Here is a 14,573-nt window from a genome sequence, read left to right as displayed (position 1 = left end):
CAATTTAGATTGTTCAAGCAGCCTACCATGCATGTTTTTGGGATGTGGGAGGAAACCGGAGTGCCCGGAGAAAAATGTCAAGGCACCACTGTGTGTGTGTGTGTGCGTGTGTGTGTGCAATGGGTTACTTGTTCTCCCCACTGTGTGTATATATATTATATATATATATATTATATGTACACCATTTTTTTCTGACAATAATTCGCACCAGCCCAAAAACGCGCAATGAAGAGGAAAAAAAAAACATAAAAGTCGCATTTCTGGGGGAAATTTACTTGATGAAATCCAACACATAGAACAGATATGTCACCTTGAAAGGCAATTTAAAATAAAAATAAAATGGAGAACAACATGCTGAATAAGTGTACAGTATGGTAATGTTGCATGATGCATGAACAACAAAATGCAAACTGGCCGGTATGTTCACGTAACATAGCTATTAGGAATTCTTCAGATAACTATAGCATATAGCATAAAGAACACACCAACAAGTTTACCAAACCATCAGTGTCACTCCAAAACAACAAAATAACACGTGAAATTATATAATAATGTGTTAATAATTTCACATATAAGTCGCTCCAGAGTAACAGTAGCACCCCCCGACAAACTATGAAAAAAAACTCGACTCATAGTCCGAAAAATATAGTGCATATAGGGGGTATATTAAACACATATATGTAGGATATAAACGATGTATACGATCGATTGATCGATCAATCTATCGATATATATCGATCTATTGATATATTTGCTCCTTCTATCTATCTATCCATCCATCCCTCCCTCCCTCCCTCTCTCTCTCTCTCTCTCTCTCTCTCTCTCTCTACCGTGCCACGTTCAAAGTCACTCAAATCACCTTTCTTCCCCATACTGATGCTCGGTTTGAACTGCAAGAGATTTCTTAACCCATGTCTAGATGCCTAAATGCACTGAGTTGCCGCCATGTGAATAGCTGATTAGAAATGAAGTGTTAACGAGCAGTTGGACAGGTGTACCTAATAAAGTGGCCGGTGAGTGTATATTTATTGTATATTCCAATGGATTGGAATGTCTATCGCCGTCAATGGCAGTGAATAAATTAAGCTCACATCCATAATCTCGCACAGACACACACACACATGCACACCAGTAAAAGTGACTGGCAAAGCAAGAAGGTGAATAAACATATCCAAAATGTATAAATTGTCTGCAGTGAAACGTTCCTCCAGAGAACCGGACAGACAGCCAAACATTAGCCCACACGCCTATTCGTACGTCTTTCTGATGGGTGGACTTCCTCTCGAGGAAAGGAAGTGGGCGGTGGTGTCTGCGGCACACGCGCCAAGACTCTTGATGAGTTTTGGATGCCGACCATCTCGTCTGCCTGGACCAGCAGCAGCGTGTGCGTGTGTTTTTTTGTTTTAGCACTCTGTTAAAGGTTACATTTCTACTTGTTTTATGCATCTTGAGGGACCTTATGGAATTTTTACCGTCTTGGAGCACTAATGAAAAGGCGGTGACTAGGCCTGTCACGATAGCAATTTTTCATGGATGAAATATTTACCCAAAAGCTATCGTGCTAAACGATCGTATTGTTGATTTTTTTCCCCCCGCTGACATCATATTACAACCTATTAAATAATTACAGAAACAACTGAAGGGTCACGAAAAATGAGAATTAGAGAGTTGATGAGCCGTCTACCTTAAATATGAAATAGTATATGTATGGGCAATATTCACCGTCGACACTTGGAGCTGACTGATGCCTGACTAAAAGCACCACACATTCTCCACACCATCTGTGTCTAGGTGCGTAGTGTGTTTGGTTTACAGAGTGAGTGAGAACAAAGCAGTGCAAATGAATTTTGAGGAAAAATGTGACATTTTGTTTTATATTTTATATATCCTTCAACACATCCATGTAGTAATTATCCTGATCGCCCCAGTGTTGGTGTTCCTGCAGCGGCTGCACATCAATTGCCCACGGAACAAACAGTAAGGCATGTTCCTCTTGAATAGTGAGCCTCCTCTTGAATAGTGAGCCTGCACTTTTGTATGTGCATGTGAGTCTTTATAAGTTTGTGTGTATAAAGGTTTGCATGTGACTGTGTGTGTGTGTGTGTGTGTGCCATCCACAATTTCATGTGTGTGTTTGGTGGGTAGAGTAGCCAAAAATATTCAAGTAAGAGTAGCGTTCCTTCCAAATAATATTACTCAAGTAAAAGTAATCATCCAAAACAATTACTCAAGAACAAGTAAAAAGGTTTTCGGTGAAAAGAATACTCAATGAGTAACACTGTGAGTAACTGCTTACAATTTCTGATTTTTTTTTTTTAAACAATGGTATATCGTTTCTCAGCACAAAATAATCTATATGGACTGTTATTATTATACTGTATACTGTTAACCTAATACATGACCATAATAGGCCAAAAGAATATACAAAAATAATTTAGGTCTGACTAGGAAAAATCTACAGAAATACATCACCCATCCAAAGAACAAGCATGGCCTCGAGTGAAGAAAACATATTTCCCGCAATGGAATTAAAACTATCATATCTGTGGTTCTCTGCCGTCTCTCAGTGCCGGATAAAAATTGGGAGAGAAGTTGAAATCTGTGTTTTCCAGTAATGTTGACGGCATGTGAAATATATATGTGAAATAGTTCATTTTTTGAAGATGTTATGTGATTAAATGGGCTGGCATGATCAAAGGACTTCCAACTGCAATTTGTGATCATGTGATTGTGTTATTACTAGGGCTGTCAAACAATTTAAATTTTTAATCGAGTTAATTACAGCTTAAAAATTAATTAATTGTAATTAATCGTAATTAATCGCAATTCAAACCATCTATAAAATATGCCATATTCTTCTGTAAATTATGTTGGAATGGAAAGTTAAGACACAAGATGGATATATACATTCAACATACGGTACATAAGTACTGTATTTGTTTATTATAACAATAAATCAACAAGATGGCATTAACATTATTAACATTGTGTTAAAGCGATCCATGGATAGAAAGATTTGTAGTTTTTAAAAGATAAATGTTAGTACAAGTTATAGAAACTTTATATTAAAACCACTCTTAATGTTTTCGTTTCAATAAAATTTGTAAAATTTTCAATCAAAAAATAAATTAGTAGCCCGCTTGCCTGGTATACCAGACTCACCGCTGTTCCAGCGATTGAGTCTGGCGACCGTCCGGGCGGATCAAATTCCGAGGGCGGCGCAAGCCACAGCAAAGAGACAGTGGAGTGGACCAAGCGACGGACAGACGTGATGTTGCTAAAGCGACAAGTAATTAGAGTGAGCGAGGAATGGAGAAGTTTATTCAACATGTCTAGCGCGAGCCATGTTGACTGTTGTCGATGACTTGTTTCGATGTGTTTTTGGTAATTTAAAACTGGTTTTACCGCAGATTGGAACATATTCTCGGCTCTCCCGTCGCCATCTGTGTTGTTGTGGACACGACTTTCGGCCCGCAAGAGTGACGTTACTCGTTAAAAACACCTCACGCAAATAAAGGAATCTGATTGGACGATTGATTTTGTACCTTGCTCGAGAGGCCGTTAATGAGCTGGGTCCCAGACTATTTCTTACAGTGTTTGAAAAATACAGGGAGAATAGTCTGGCTGTGCCAGGCAAGTAGCCCGCCATTGTTGATGTCAATAATTACACAATACTCATGGGTGCTTAAGCCCATAAAATCAGTCGCAACCAAGCGCCAGCAGAGGGCGACAAAACTCCAAAAAACACAAGTAACAAGTTGGCATTGCACTGTGCTGTCATTTTAATCTGTTTGAGCGGGGCATGTGCGTTAATTGCGTCAAATATTTTAATGTGATTAATTAAAAAAATTAATTACCGCCCGTTAATGCGATAATTTTGACAGCCCTAGTTATTACATCTTATTGGTATATTAGAGTCATGTGATTATTGTTGCGATGTCCCATTGGTGAAACTGGTAGAGGCACTACGGGCATATCTTGCAAAAATCAAATCAAATCTAATATGTCGAATAAAGAGAAAAAAATATAACGACTCGAATGTAGCCCAAAGTAGTGGCGTAAGAGTAGCGTTTCTTCTTCACAAATCTACTCAAGGAAAACTAACTTATAGCGGGATGAAGCTATTCTTAGAAGTACATTTTTCTCCAGAAGTTACTAATGTAAATGTAACAAAGTAAATGTAACTCGTTACTCCCTACCTTTGCGTGCTTGTACTTTTGCCTGTCTTTGTTCTAAGATATTATCTTTAGGGCTGTCAAAATTATCGCGTTAACGGGTGGTAATTAATTTTTGTAATTAATCACGTCAAAACATTTGACGCAATTGACGCACATGCCCCGCGCAAACAGATTAAAATGACAGCACAGTGTAATGTCCACTTGTTACTTGTGTTTTTTGGAGTTTTGTTGCCCTCTGCTGGCGCTTGTGTGCACCTGATTTTATGGGTTTCAGCACCCATGAGCATTGTGTAATTATTGATGTCAACAATGGCGGGCTACTAGTTTATTTTTTGACTGAAAATTTTACAAATTTTATTAAAACGAAAACATTAAGAGGGGTTTTAATATAAAATTTCTATAACTTGTACTAACATTTATCTTTTAAGAACTACAAGTCTTTCTATTCATGGATCGCTTTAACAGAATGTTAATAGTGTTAATGCCATCTTGTTGATTTATTGTTATAATAAACAAGTACAGTACTTATGTACGCTATGTTGAATGTATATATCCGTCTTGTGTCTTATCTTTCCATTCCAACAATAATTTACAGAAAAATATGGCATATTTTATAGATGGTTTGAATTGTGATTAATTACGATTAACTAATTTTTAAGCTGTAATTAACTCGATTAAAAATTCTAATCGTTTGACAGCCCCAATTATTTTGAGATCCTGGACCTTAAATGTTCCAATATGTAGTGGACCAAACATGCACAAGGACACTACTGTTTCAATTTAGGACAGAAATAAAATTTAATAAAGTCACAAAAGTCAAACAAAGGTTTTTGGGCCCAACTTTACAATACATTGACACCAAATAATGAGTAAACTAATGTGCATTTAAAAAAACAATGAAAAAAACAAACAAACAAAAACTTAAATCAACTACTTAAATATTCCCACTCTAGATGGTACGTGCCAGGTCTTCCTTAGCTTGGTTGCAGTTCTCAAAACAAATAAATATTCAAACATGTATTAACTAAAGTGTGCACCCTTAGAAAATACATGTAAACTAATGCCGTAAAATTAACTCAAAATATTACATCTTAAAATGATTGATTTAATGTGAATTAAAACACTGAATGGTGGTGGCAGAGGTATCCACAACACACTCCCCCTCCTCTGAAGGCCTGTTTACACAGAGAGATACATAGCAGTACCATTCCGCTTGCCAGGTATATAATGCACATCAAACTTATAGGGCCGCATGGCCATATACCAGCAGATTATTCTGCTGTTTGTGTCCCTCGTCCTCTTCAGCCACTTGAGTGCTTTGTGGTCCGTCCATCACACAAAAGCTAAATACAAAATGCGCAGTCCTTGTTCTGTCTTCCTGCTTCACTTCCACCCGTTCATCTCCTTCAGCTTGCTGATGCTGGTGCCTATGACAGGTGAAGAGGGAGGAGGGGAGAAAAGGGGCAACGTGGAAGTCTTTTTGGACACGGAGAAGGCATTCAAAAGTGAGCGGCACACCGAGGGCTTCTTCTCCTTCTCAGTCATGTCTTTCTTTTCCAGAGTAGTTTTCTTCTCCGGTGTACCTTTCCTCTCAGATGTATCTTTCTTTTCTGGTGTATCTTTCTTCTCCTTGTAGGAGGCCGGTGACATGCTCTGCGGATATTAGTTGAGACACAGACAGTATTTTAAGGGTTATCAAAGTGATGTGAGACGAGAATAAAAGATGAAAGGGGTTAGGAGGAAGATCATGCAGGTCAAGAGCAAGTGCAGTCTTTGAGGAAGAAGAGGAGGGGACTAGGAAAAGTAAAGGAGGAGAAAGTGAGGATGAAGAGGGAACACCAGGCTGGCTAAGAGAAAGCATGTGATTCCAGTAAGTGCAAAAATTAGAGGTGAAGAAAGTGATAGATAGGTGGAAACACAAGGAAGATGAGAAGAAAGTGTATATCACGAGGAAATAGGAAGAAGGCAAAAAAGTACAGCTGGAAAAGGTGAAGGAAGGAGAGAGGAGGTGAGAACAAAATGGTGAGAGAAGGAAGAGAAGGGAGATGAAAAAGTACAGGGGTTGAGGAAGATGAGACACCAAGGAGTGAAGGCAGTTGACAAACACATTCATTGTTTATTGGATGAGAAGACCGCAGCTTCCAAAGAAGCGTTTCTGATGTGTGTGAGTCAACTTTGTAAAGTCATGTTTTCTACTTGCAAGGTGTACAAGTCTCTGTGACTGTCAATGGCGCAAAGACTTGTGGGTACATCTTCTGAGTGGCAACCGTTACTTTACATAGTTGGTTAATTGATGATGTGCGTGAGTTTTCTGCCAACAAACACACAAAACAGTAAGCCTGACTTGATCCAACTACTAAAGGGAGGAGCAACTTCTTTATTCATTCACTCGAGCGCCGGAATAAAATTTAATCAAATGTTGAATTATTTATTATAAAATTGAACCGCATCAGAGGGTTCAAAAAGCTCTGGTTGGAAACACGGTAGGGATGGGCGATACCAGTGATTTTGGATTCGATCCGATACCAAGTAATACCAAGGCCAAATGTTGCGATCCCGATCCGATATCGATACCGGAAGTTCATATTTTATACATATTATATATACACACAACCCTGCAGAGTTCTCAGCCATTCTGATGATATCTAATGTACAACTACAGAAAGCACTCAAAAACTATTAAAAGTCTCTTTGTGTCAAATATCCATTACAATGAAAAAACTGCTGCTTTTAATAACTAGCAAAGCAGTTTCCCTACAAACTCACAAACCAATCCATTATCAACAAAATCTGATTAGTCAGTCTCACTCTTTAACCCTTGAGAGTCGAAGGACGCGCCGGCGCGTCCTCAGCGCACGTCGTCTTTGAAGCGCCCTCACGTTTTAATTACGTCACTCACATGCCGTTGGTTGGTCTCGTTTTAAAGTGCGGAAGTTGCGGTTTACTCTCGTTATTATTTGAAGCCAATCGACCAACTAAAACGTGAGATATTGTCATTTAAGTTTTATAGTTTTATTGTCCTCTCAAAAAAACATTAAAACGCTGCATGGATCATTTGTTTATGTCTATATTTCCATCATTTCTTGTCCTTTTTCAAAACGGAAGCTCCATGAAAATAAACACAAATCAAACGAACCCTTTCGAAGTCACAGTGGAAGCACAAAATGCGTTTTTTTATAAATATAACTGCCGTGCGAGGTTCCACCGAACGAGAGGGAGGAGTGTTCTGAAGCAGCGAGGTGGCGAGCGACGGCCGTTTGATTCGACCGAGCGACTTTGTGTGACTTTGAGAATGAACGGAAAACTAAATTTAGCGCAAGCAATTGTGCTTTTTGATCAACTTGAGGAAGAGGATGGTCCAAATTCGTCATCATTGTCTTCTTCGGAAGAGTCCGTGAGTGAAGATAGTGACGGTTTTGAACACGTGGGTGACGCCATCGACGAGCAGAGGTAAGCCAACTCACTTTTTTTTTTTTTTTTTTATGCTGAAAACGTTTCTTTTGAAAGTTTCTTTTTATATTGCAAGACAAAGTTAATTTTGATGCAATATAAGTGTGTGTTTGTGTATATAATAATAAAATGTGCATATCAGATCAAAGTCGTACGTGCACGGTGTGTATCCCAGGCAGGAATTCATAATTTGTGGTGTTCTTCTTTCTCTATGAAGATTAGGGATGTAGCACATATTCAGCTATGGTATTCTATTCGAGGCCTCAACTAAGCCAAAGCAGCAATGCACAATCCATGTGCCAGTCACCATCTGTGACGGGGCAGAAAGGAGAAGCAAAGCAACTCAAGGCCGGAGGAAATGCCAGCAGTGCGCAAAGGGTGGAAAGAGGACCGACACCCCATGGAAGTGTGGACTGTGGGATGTAGCCCTGTGTCTAATTCCAGGACAAAACTGCTTTTCGGAGTGGCATGCCTGAAAAAAAATTAACTTCTTTATTGTAAATATTTTTGAAAATACTTTTTTCCCCCCAATGTTATATATATATTTTTTCCCACAACCAGTCTTCTCAATTTGTGTATATAAATGTGTGTTCAAGAAGCTTGATTGTGTGTACATAGTTTTCATCAGGTGATGGGCCGCAATACCTAAACTCATAAAGAGATGGCCTCTAAACACTTTTTATGTTAGATGGTATATATTTTTTCACTGTTCTTCATTGTTTGGTCTGCTGTATATAACCTGTTTTGTCTAGAGCATGTATAAAGGCAAGAAACGCCTATGGCTATACCTGTCCTTTATGTTGAATTGTCAAATATAAGACTATTTATTCTAAATTTTTTTGGTTGAATGTTCATCCTAACATGCTGAATAAATATTATAAAGTTTCAAAACGGTTTGTTATGCATGTTTGGTTGTCAATTGGACATCAATATTAAAACTTTTGACAAAACGATTTTGGAATTTTTGGTCTTTTTGGGCCCAAAATGATGATTTATAATTGCTCAGTGAAGGAAACAACAGTTTGGACATGAAGTTCAAGGTGTCACAAAAAAAGGGACCAAACCAGGCCATCGTAAACAATTCTTTCTTTGAAATATAAAGGCAACTTCAAAGGCATGCAAAATCAGACAAAATAGGCCCAGACCTTAAAGGGTTAACCATGACCCTTAAATTCATATGCACAGAACATTTCCCTGCTACACGTTGTATTTGATCAAATTTTAATCTACCCAAGTTAAATATTTTTGATCTAATTAAAGAACGAATTAATAGTAGCATGTTACCGCCCTCTAATGGTTGATCATTAAAAACAAATCCAATAAACAATAGTCACTTGCCGTTTTTGAATTTTATTCTACTAACACAAATTTCAAACAGATTTTGAAATAATTGAAACAGACCTTTAACAAAATAAAAATAAATAGGAATAAAACATAAGAAATCAAGCATTTAATTGTTTGAAACAAAACAATATGGAAAAATATGTTTCACAAAAAAATAAATAAAATATTAAACAAAATAAATACTAAACATAAATTATCAAGAAATAATAAATGAATAAGAAATAATAATAAGGTCAAGTAAAGCATTAGGTCAGTAAGTTTCCTTGAGAATCTTGAAGTCTGCAGCAGGATAGTTTAAATCTCTAAATATTTAACAAACCATTCACTTAATACTTTTATCAAAGTCCCTATACCTGATTTTTTTTGTGGAATAAGATAAAATATGTATTTTGTATTTTTGAGTTTGAACAGGAAATAATTCGTAATTTGTATGAGCCAGAGGGAAAAGTAGGATAAAAAGTGTGCACAAAAATATACCTAAAAAATAGACAAAGAAAATATAATACTGTATATTAATTCCAAATATCGATACTTTTGCTTGGGGATCGATACCTAAAACTCAACGCGCTGGATCGAAATATCGATATTTTGGTATCGATCCGCCCATCCCGAAAACGCGGGTTGTCGACCCCTGGTCCAAACAAAGACTCTAAGAAAAAATTTGTAAACCAAGAACCAGGAACACTGTGGTGCATCTTAGGTTCCTCCGGATATGGAACTTCAAAGCCCAAATACTATCCCTAACTTTTTGTGAGGAGAGAAAACAAAAAAGGTCACCACGTACGCAGCAGCATAGTGTCCAGCAGCTGAGCTTAGCGGCATTGCGTCCCGAGCCGGCGTAGCGGTTCTTCTTGGGTAACAGCAAAACAAAGGACACGGACAGTGACAGGTGGTAAAAGCTGTGAACGTAGGCATAGTCCCACTCCTGAAACGCACAGAGTGGTTAAATGCACTAACGCATCTTCAGGGGAAGACACAAGCTGGCTGGTGGCGTGCTGATAACAAACCTCGAAGTAGAAGCGCAGCATGAGCGCCAAGGCACCAAAACAGCAGCCAGGACCAACCTGCTGAGTGTAGATGTGCTTGTCAGGGTACACTGCTCGCAGCTCTTTCATCTTCTGGAGCTGAGAATAGGAAGAGGAGAGATTAGGTGAGAGGAAGCGTGAGGAGACGAAACATGTTAAAGGAAAAGGAGGACGTGGAATAGAAGTGTTGATGAAAGATTGATAAATGAGAGGAGTCGAAGACAAAGTGGAGGGAAAAAATAAGGACTGAGAATGTGACGAGGAAGAGTAGTGTAAGGTGTGCAGTGGGTGGAAGATAAAGGGGATGATGGTTAGAAGTTGGTAATGAACGAAGAAGGTGGGGAGGGCATGATGAAGACTGTCAAGAGGAGTAGGCGTAGAAATGGGATAGATAGTATTCGAACCACGAGTGAAAGACAAGGAACAAGTGGTAGTAGGCTAGAAGCTAAGGGAAGGGTACTACAGGAAAAGAATCAAGAGACATGAAAATGGTGGAAATAATAGAGAGCAGATTCATCTCGTACCAAAGGTTCTACTGGTGATATTGTGGTAAAGTCACTCACCCATTTCACAGTGATGATAAAGACTGCTGAGCCGATAGGACCTGAGTAGATCCCGTATCCCCAGCGGTCCTGGTAAATCCGTACTGCAATGCTCAGAACTCCAAACATGGTGAGGCTGGAACGCTGAGGCTCCTCGAAGTCACCCAGAGCTGAGCACACAAACCCACTTACAGCCTAATTAGAAGCCATCCTACTAAAAAATACGCGTTACATTTACTCCGTTACTTGAGTAAGTTCTGGAGAAAAATTTACTTCCAAAAGTAATTCACGCCATACTTTTTACATTTTTTTGAGTAGATTTGTGAAGAAGAAACGCTTCTCTTACTCCAGTTACTTTCTTCATTTTATATAGTATTAAATTTTACTTGATCACTTTTTCACCAATGAGACGTTGTAAGAATTATCACATGACTCCATTACACCAATTAAACGTAACAGTACAGTCACATTGCCACATGCAAGTTTCCAGTAGAAGTCATACAATCATGGCGGCTTGTTCAATAATGTGGCGTTCTTAAAGTTCTGTAAAAAATAAACTAGTTGACATAGAGTGCTGTTGTCAACATTATTCGAAAGCGCGGATTTCACCCTCTCTCCCAGTTTTTATTTGTCACTGGTACATACCTGTCAACCCGAGGCCGTTGTTAATCTTACAAATAGTGACATATGCCCTTACAAATTGGTGATGAGTCTTACAACATGCAATATGAAACAAAAATAAAATTCAATTTTTAAAATAATATGAACTTATTTGTAATATTGTAACATATAACCTGGTGCAATCAAAGAACAATCAATATCTTAAGCTACATCATGATTACTAAAATTTAACAGTGTATGTAGCACTTTTGGCAATTTCTATAATGTCTTGATAGCGGCACTTCATGGCATTTCAGCTCGCAATTCAGTTCACTTGAAGGTAGTTCGTTAGTGTGTCCAATTATAAATTAAAAAGGTCAATTGATAGAATGAACTTACCGATGCAATCTTTGAGTCAGGGAACATTTCTTTTGCTAATTCTGATACGTGATCAGCAATAGTTGCGGGCAAATTGTGTTCGGCAACAAATTGGCAGAATAAAATACCCGCTTTCATCACTTTTCATTCTGCAGACTTCATCTTTATGACCAGTGTTGTTAATCTTACTTTTAAAAAGTAATTCATTACAGTTACAAATTACTTCTCCCAAAAAGTTATTGAGTTAGTAACTCAGGTACCTGAATGTAAGAGTAATTAGTTACATGGCAAAGTAACTGGTGTTAGCATTCATGATTTGTTTTCATTTTTTCAAAAAACAAACAAAAAAAACCCATAGTAACCTTTGCTATGTTTGGAAGTCATTTAATGTTGTGAATCACCCGTTAAAGTTGTTAAAATTGCTCCCGTTTTTGCATTACTTCCCTTCTGTTGACTTTCAACATGTGAAAGTTTTAAAACTGTTTTATCATTTAAAGATAGATTGAAGTCAAGATTTTGCCGATTTAGGAGTGTTTTAGATAAAAAGTTACCTAGGTTCGCTAGGAAGGTTCACTACAACACAGCCTTTCTGAGAAGTCTACTGCTTTAAGATGGCGGCTGTTTACTAACGCTGCTGAGTCTGTCATTTCGCATGTAGTTCTATATGCACGTCATATCTAGGTGGTTTTTGGCTGTTGGCTACAGTCAGGAAATATTGGAGCCATCTAGCCTAGCATCGCATTTGCTACAGTGTCACAACAAACACTCTTCTCTCTTCGTGTCTCTGACTTTTCTCGTGTCATTCAACCAACGCACAGAGTAACGCACATTGTCTCGTTGCCGAAACGGTGACAAAATCCGGAGAAAAAAAAACCTTAATGCACAAAAAACGTACAGATTTTGAACGTACGGTGTACACATTTTAAAAATCAGTGTTCACTTGTACAAATTACGGGGAAACTGTACAACTTGACAGGTATGCTGGTAGACCACAGAATACAGGGATATGATTGTTTTCATTCCATAGTAGGAAATGTTTTCTCCACTAGAGGACACTCATGCTCTTTGGATGGGTGATGTTTCATTTCTGTGAATTTTTGTAGACTGAATTTGATAGTTTTTGTTTGTTTATTTTTTTGGGGCCAAATATGGTCATGTAATAGGTTATAATACATTATAATAATAACAGTACACATAGATAACATTGTGCTTAGAAAAAAAGATATACTTTTGTTTAAAATAAATTAGACATTTTAAGCAGATAAACATTACTATAATATTCTTTTCACCAAATACTTTTTTACTTGTTTCTGAGTAATCATTTTGGGATGACTACTTTTACTTTGGTACTATTATTTTGAAGTAACTCCACTGTTACTTGGGTGAAAATTTTTGGCTACTCTACACACCTCTGCCTGCATGTCTAATGAAAAATCCAATTACAAGTACACCTCAGAGGCTGCCATGGCAACAACTCATGATTGTGGATTTGAACTTGTTCCCCATCCACCTCATTGGCCAGACCTGGCCTCTTCTGATTACCATCTGTCACCCCCCCCCCCCCCCCCCCGCAAAAAAACCCCCTTAGCTTGTTATAATTTGGACAGTGATGATGGTGTAATATCTGTAATTGAGGGGTTTCTTGAGTCCCAAACAAAACAGTTCCTGTACATTAAGATAAAAGCATTTCAGCTTCATTAGAGCAAGTGTTTCGCCCTTGAGTTAAAAAAAAAGGATCAAAAATCCATTTTCCCTTTTAGTTTTTTCTGATGCGCAAAACATTTCATACACACCTCGTATGAAAATAAACTCATTAATTTATGGTGCACCTTATAAGCTGATGTGCTTTATAGTACTCTTCTAGAAAGTAGTTTAATTATATCATAGTGACAACAACATTTCCTTCAGTATATTCAGATTCTCTTATCAGTCTAACTGTCGCAGACAACCAAACATATCCTCGTAATCCTCTCACCAATCACTTCAAAAAACGTTAGGTGTATGTCAGGTGACTGAGAAGATAGCTAAACTCACCAATTAGTGTAACCCACATTGACAACGCTGTGCCATACACGCTGAAGTACTCCAGAATGTCATATTTCATGAAGCATAGGATGGCCAAACCCGGCCCTTCACAGGCATGAAAGATCTACACGCAACAAACAAGAGTCTCCATCAGATTCATAAATGAGTATTTTGTGAACACAAAGTAGTACAGTATAGTATTTTCATTTTGTATGCAGGCTTTACCTTATAACATTTTATATAGGCACATTATAGGTATCTACTATTGAGTAGCCAAAAGTAAGTTCCTGGAGGCCGCAGAAGAGCATTTTGAGCAAAAGTTGTAACTGTATTTTGACCTGAAGTGAATAATATGGATTTAAGGGTAAACAGAATCAGAAAAAGTAAACCAGTATGAGATCAAGTTCTCACCGCGCTGAAGAACATGGTGAAGAAGTAGACCATGGCCTCCATGTGGAAGCCTCGCTTGGCTGCTATGCTGGCAGTGGGCAGGAATACCACGCTACTGATGGTGGGCAGCAACATCTTTGCAATGTAGGCACCCATCTTGGAGAAGAAGACGATGGAAATGCGTGTATTCCACGAGAGAAATTGTGTGGAGAATGAGCCAGCTGTCGCGATGGAGCTTTAAACACCTTAAATGCCCGCTGGGCGCGTGTGGTGTCCGCGTGTGTAGAGTCATCAGATGGCAGCTGTTTGTGCAGCAGCTGTAAGTAGTAGGATGTCACCCATCACACATTTGCTGATACACTTGGGGTGCTGGTGTTAATTTTGGCTGTAATATTTTAGTTGAAAAAAGAACAACGTTAATGTGAACAATGACAGTAATGTAATTTAACTACTACAAATAATAAGAACATTATTAATAGAAATATCATTTTTTAAGTTGGTCCTTTTTGGACTGTTGCAGAATTGCAGATTTTTATTACTCTGCACCTGGCTGGAGCTAATTTGCATACTCTATGCTGTGATTGGCTGTCGTTGGTGGAGAGGGTGTGCCGGTCGGAAGCTCGTGGATGTTGGCAATGCAT

At 38.2% G+C, this 14,573-nt stretch overlaps 1 protein-coding gene across 3 annotated transcripts; it reads right to left on the bottom strand.

The window, feature by feature from the left end:
- Positions 1-5,051: 5,051 nt before the first annotated feature.
- On the bottom strand, positions 5,052-14,256 carry mymk (myomaker, myoblast fusion factor). Of its 3 annotated transcripts, none has more exons than XM_057832642.1 (7): positions 13,954-14,256; positions 13,552-13,666; positions 10,561-10,709; positions 9,980-10,096; positions 9,757-9,897; positions 5,697-5,831; positions 5,052-5,654 (listed from the first exon to the last, which is right to left on the bottom strand). In XM_057832642.1, the coding sequence occupies exons 1-7, from the start codon at positions 14,086-14,088 to the stop codon at positions 5,562-5,564; spliced, it is 885 nt and encodes a 294-aa protein (XP_057688625.1). In that variant the 5' UTR covers positions 14,089-14,256; the 3' UTR covers positions 5,052-5,561. The 3 variants fall into 3 exon arrangements, with proteins under 3 accessions (XP_057688625.1, XP_057688626.1, XP_057688624.1); XM_057832643.1 differs by having other exon boundaries at positions 5,052-5,668; positions 5,738-5,831; XM_057832641.1 differs by having other exon boundaries at positions 5,052-5,831.
- Positions 14,257-14,573: the final 317 nt, after the last annotated feature.

The sequence above is a fragment of the Corythoichthys intestinalis genome, chromosome 3, assembly GCF_030265065.1.
Source record: "Corythoichthys intestinalis isolate RoL2023-P3 chromosome 3, ASM3026506v1, whole genome shotgun sequence".
Taxonomy (NCBI): Eukaryota; Metazoa; Chordata; class Actinopteri; order Syngnathiformes; family Syngnathidae; genus Corythoichthys; species Corythoichthys intestinalis.
This window is presented reverse-complemented; position numbering and strand designations above follow the sequence as displayed.

Coding starts and splice junctions, on each gene's coding strand:
- mymk (XM_057832641.1), bottom strand. CDS start 14,088: ATGGGTGCCTACATTGCAAAGATGTTGCTGCCCACCATCAGTAGCGTG. Junction 13,667..13,953: donor TCACCATGTTCTTCAGCGCG/GTGAGAACTTGA, acceptor TGTTGCGTGTAG/ATCTTTCATGCCTGTGAAGG. Junction 5,832..9,756: donor GCTGGACACTATGCTGCTGC/GTACGTGGTGAC, acceptor TAATATCCGCAG/AGCATGTCACCGGCCTCCTA.